The following is a 4,160-nucleotide window of genomic DNA, read 5'->3' on the forward strand; positions in this document are numbered from 1 at the left end:
AATATCATGTAATACCTCCACCTACCTTCACGGATGTTAATATAATGTATACACTGAGAAATTAGTGATTATGCGGATATTGTCTATTTGTCTGAATGACTGGGATGATTTGGACTTTGTGTCTAATTGATAAGTGATAGCATAATACACAGCTGACAGTATAACGTAGGTATCTATCATAATATCTACTACGCCATCGTCTAAAATAATAACATTTTGGGAGCGCAGTTACTACACGACGTTTAATTTCATATTGTCTCATAAATGTAATTGTCTGCAATTACCAAACACGTGTTCATTAGCGTAATGCAGTGCTACCTGCGTGGGTACTTATGGGTATTGGTGTATAAATATAATATAACACAATACCAGACCCAATGTTATTGTTAATAATGGAACAATGAGAGAGGTTTAATACACGTACAAAGTATATACATTATAATTATGATATTATATGTAACACAATCTATTTGAAATATAAATTATATAATACATACATTTAGGTGCTTATATAATTAAATACTAAAATGTTACCCATTTATGATATGTTTATCGTCATAAAAATCCACGAGACACGTTATGATGTCCTCGTGCAGGTATCTATTTTGGTACGGTTGAACCGACGAGTAGGTGTGATCTTTTTTTACCACGTTCGTCGGATGTAACCGCGTCAAACCGTGACCATTGATACCTACGACTACCAAACGAATATCCGTAGTCTTTCATATTTGAACTTTGCACAGTAAAGGTGTTACAGACACGCGTATATAAATATAAACGTGTATGTAATAATAATATACATCTCTGTGCGAAGGGTTAAAATATGTGTTGCAGGTCTGCAGGCGAAAAAAAAGCTGGCTAGATTTAACGGCAATTATTGTAATTGCCACGATTGTCACTTGCATATGTTATTCGTAAACCTACAGTATATTTATTCGTGTTAACGTTAACAAATACATTTTTTTTGTTTTTTAATATCACTTCACGAAATTTGGCGACCAACACAACAACAGCAGTTGAACACGCTCTGAAATAATGGCTGCGTTTTGCGAGGCGGCCTGGAAATTGTTGACGGCATTCAAACACTATATTTATGCTGCAACTGCACAAGTCATTCAAACTTTCCACACACTTTTCAACTGAGTTTTGAACAAACAGTACGCTTATCAACGGAAAATGGCTAAATTCAACCTTTGTCGACGACTCTTCACCGTCCAGGTAAAATGCCTCTGTTTATTAAATGGCCGGAAACGGTTTGCTTCCTATAAGAATAAATTATGCGTTCACAAGCATAATTTTTTACCGGGATTGTTTTATAAAAAAAAAAGATTTTAATGCTTTCGTTGCGATAAGTCAAATTTAAACATAATATATTATTACGATTTTTTTTTACTCTCGCAATATTATACGTACTTTGTTAGGAAATCAATATTAAATTAAAATTACTCCTTTGAATAAAAAATATGTCCCTTTTGTATTAACAGCTGTAGTATTTACAGACAATTATTTCGATAAATCATTTAAAAGTCAAAATATTTCTTAGTTAATTTATAATAGTAGTTATTTATTTATAATGAAATATTATGAACTGTTACGTGCAATGAAAACATGTGATTTGAATCAATGAACGTCTTTGAACTTTAATATACTGGTTCGCTTTAAATCTTTAATTAATAACTAATAAGTACATTACATGTTATTATATTATGCCGTTGCGCGGAGAGCGCTATATGTTCGCTACGCCGTCCGTATTACTACTGACGAGTGCTTATCTGGGTACATCGCAGGTACCCAAGATAGTCGCCGAGCATATCGAACATACCGGCCACCTTGAAATAATAAATTTCAATAAAATACATAAATATAAATAATAGCCAATAGGTTATGATGACAATAATGATTTACAATAATTAACTAGAACTAAACAAATACAAGTATGATAATAATATATAGATACAAATAAATTACAATAATAAATACAAATAAATTGCAATAATAAATAATATACATAATATAGCAATGGGTTACAAACTATTGCCAGTAAAAGGTAACGGACATAAGTTACGCACAGCGCGTTTAAAATCCCCGCGACTCGTTCTGACGGTCGCTACACGCACGTGATTGTCGGTGCCCACATGGGTTGCAATGACTCGACCTATTGACCACTGAAGTGGTGGGAGGTTGTCGTCTCGGATGAAGACCACTGTTCCTATCTGCATACCAGGACCTTGAGAGCTGGACCATTTATTGCGCCGTTGTAACTGACCAAGATAATCTCGGCTCCATCGAGACCAAAGATGCTGAGAAAGTTGGGTGACTCTTCTCCACCTCGACAAATTACTTGGAGGTGTGGCTGTTTCATCCCTGTCAGGCAGCGCGCGCAGAGAATCGCCAATGAGGAAATGTCCGGGTGTTAAAACAGACATGTCGGAAGGATCGGTGGAAAGAGGTGTTAAAGGACGGGAATTTAATATCGCCTCAATTCGTACCAAAACCGTATTTAATTCCTCAAAAGTGAGTGATGCGTTACCCAACGTTTTATATAAATGCGACTTCAATGATTTTACTGCCGCCTCCCACAAACCACCAAAATGTGGGGAACGGGGCGGGATAAAGTGCCATTGTATGCCATGCTTTGCTATTTCATCGTTAACTTTATTTTGATGTTCCTTGGACAGAAATAATTTTTTTACTTCCTGCAATCGGCGATTGGCGCCCACGAAATTGGTAGCATTGTCCGAATAAATATCGGTACACAATCCACGCCGATCGCAGAATCTTTGTAACGCGTTTAAAAATGATTGCGTAGTAAGATCGCCAACTAGTTCCACGTGAATCGCTTTGGTAGCTAAACATACCCAAATGCAAGCATATGCCTTGTTCGTAGGTGCATTTCGACGTAGACTTACCTTTACGTGAAACGGTCCCGAAAAATCTACACCAACCTTCGAAAAGGCTCTAGATGGTTCGACACGCGCCTTTGGCAAGTTACCCATAATAGGTTGCATGACTATAGGACGATATTTAAAACATTTTACGCACTGATGAGCGATCATACGTGCGATATTTCGTCCGTTTAAAGGCCAGTATTTTAAACGAACCGACGCCAGCATAGCTTGTGGTCCGCCATGTAACAGTATCTCGTGTTCGCGTAAAAATATTAATTTAGTAAAGTTGCATTTTGACGGTAGCACAATTGGGTGTCGTTGGAATACGTCTAGTGTTGATGCATGTTTCAGCCGGCCACCCACTCGGATTAAATTATTTTCATCTATAAAGGGCTTAAGATGTCGTAACGGGCTTTTACAATGCACTACACGCGAATTTTGTAGGTCAGATATTTCACGGTCAAAACATACTGCCTGAACCTGCTTTATTATACAAATCGTAGCCACGTCGTATTCATTGGCCTGTATTGGTCCGTAATACTTATCAACATATTTTGATAGTGTATTACGAATGAAACGCTTACAATATGCCACAACGCGTATTAATTTCGTTAATGACGAATATCGATCGTAAAATGTCCTATCTTGATCATTAATCGCCGCTACACACGACGCTGTTTTCGATTCCGTAGTTACCTAAATGCCTGTAATTATTTCTGTCCCTTTCATCGGCCACTTAGACGAGCTATCGGATAGCCATTTCGGGCCGTTCCACCACAACTCGAGATTTTTTATCTGCGAAGGCCAACATCCACGCGACACTATGTCCGCTGGGTTGTCGTGAGTACCTACGTGGGACCATTCGTGTATTGATGTGCGCTCGTGTATCTCTCCAACCCTGTTAGCCACGAATGTTTTCCATTTAGATGATTGGGATGATATCCACGCTAAGACCACCATCGAGTCGGACCAGAAAAACCTCTTTTTTATTGGCAGGTGCAAGTTTGGCTCATACTTGGACGCTAGACGTGCCAATAATACGGCGGCTAGTAATTCTAGACGCGGAATTGAAACTGTTTTTAACGGGGCAACACGTGACTTTGAGCAGATTAAATTCGTAATACATTTACCGTTGGTGTTTAGTACACGTAAATATAAGCACGCGCCGTACGCGGTCGCGGACGCGTCAGAAAAACCATGTAATTGAATATCGGCTATCTCACCGTCACCAATTAATGATCTGTTGATAACGAGTAAGTTTAAATCACTTAA

General features: G+C 38.1%; 1 protein-coding gene across 1 annotated transcript; it reads right to left on the minus strand.

The window, feature by feature from the left end:
* Positions 1-1,921: 1,921 nt before the first annotated feature.
* LOC111036605 lies at positions 1,922-3,143 on the minus strand. Its single transcript, XM_022318689.1, has one exon. The coding sequence runs from the start codon at positions 3,111-3,113 to the stop codon at positions 2,025-2,027; it is 1,089 nt and encodes a 362-aa protein (XP_022174381.1). The 5' UTR covers positions 3,114-3,143; the 3' UTR covers positions 1,922-2,024.
* Positions 3,144-4,160: the final 1,017 nt, after the last annotated feature.

This window comes from Myzus persicae, unplaced genomic scaffold (assembly GCF_001856785.1).
Source record: "Myzus persicae strain clone G006 unplaced genomic scaffold, MPER_G0061.0, whole genome shotgun sequence".
NCBI lineage: Eukaryota > Metazoa > Arthropoda > Insecta > Hemiptera > Aphididae > Myzus > Myzus persicae.

Bases quoted from the DNA above. Each gene is read 5' to 3' on its own strand.
- LOC111036605 (XM_022318689.1), bottom strand. From the start codon at position 3,113: ATGCTGGCGTCGGTTCGTTTAAAATACTGGCCTTTAAACGGACGAAAT.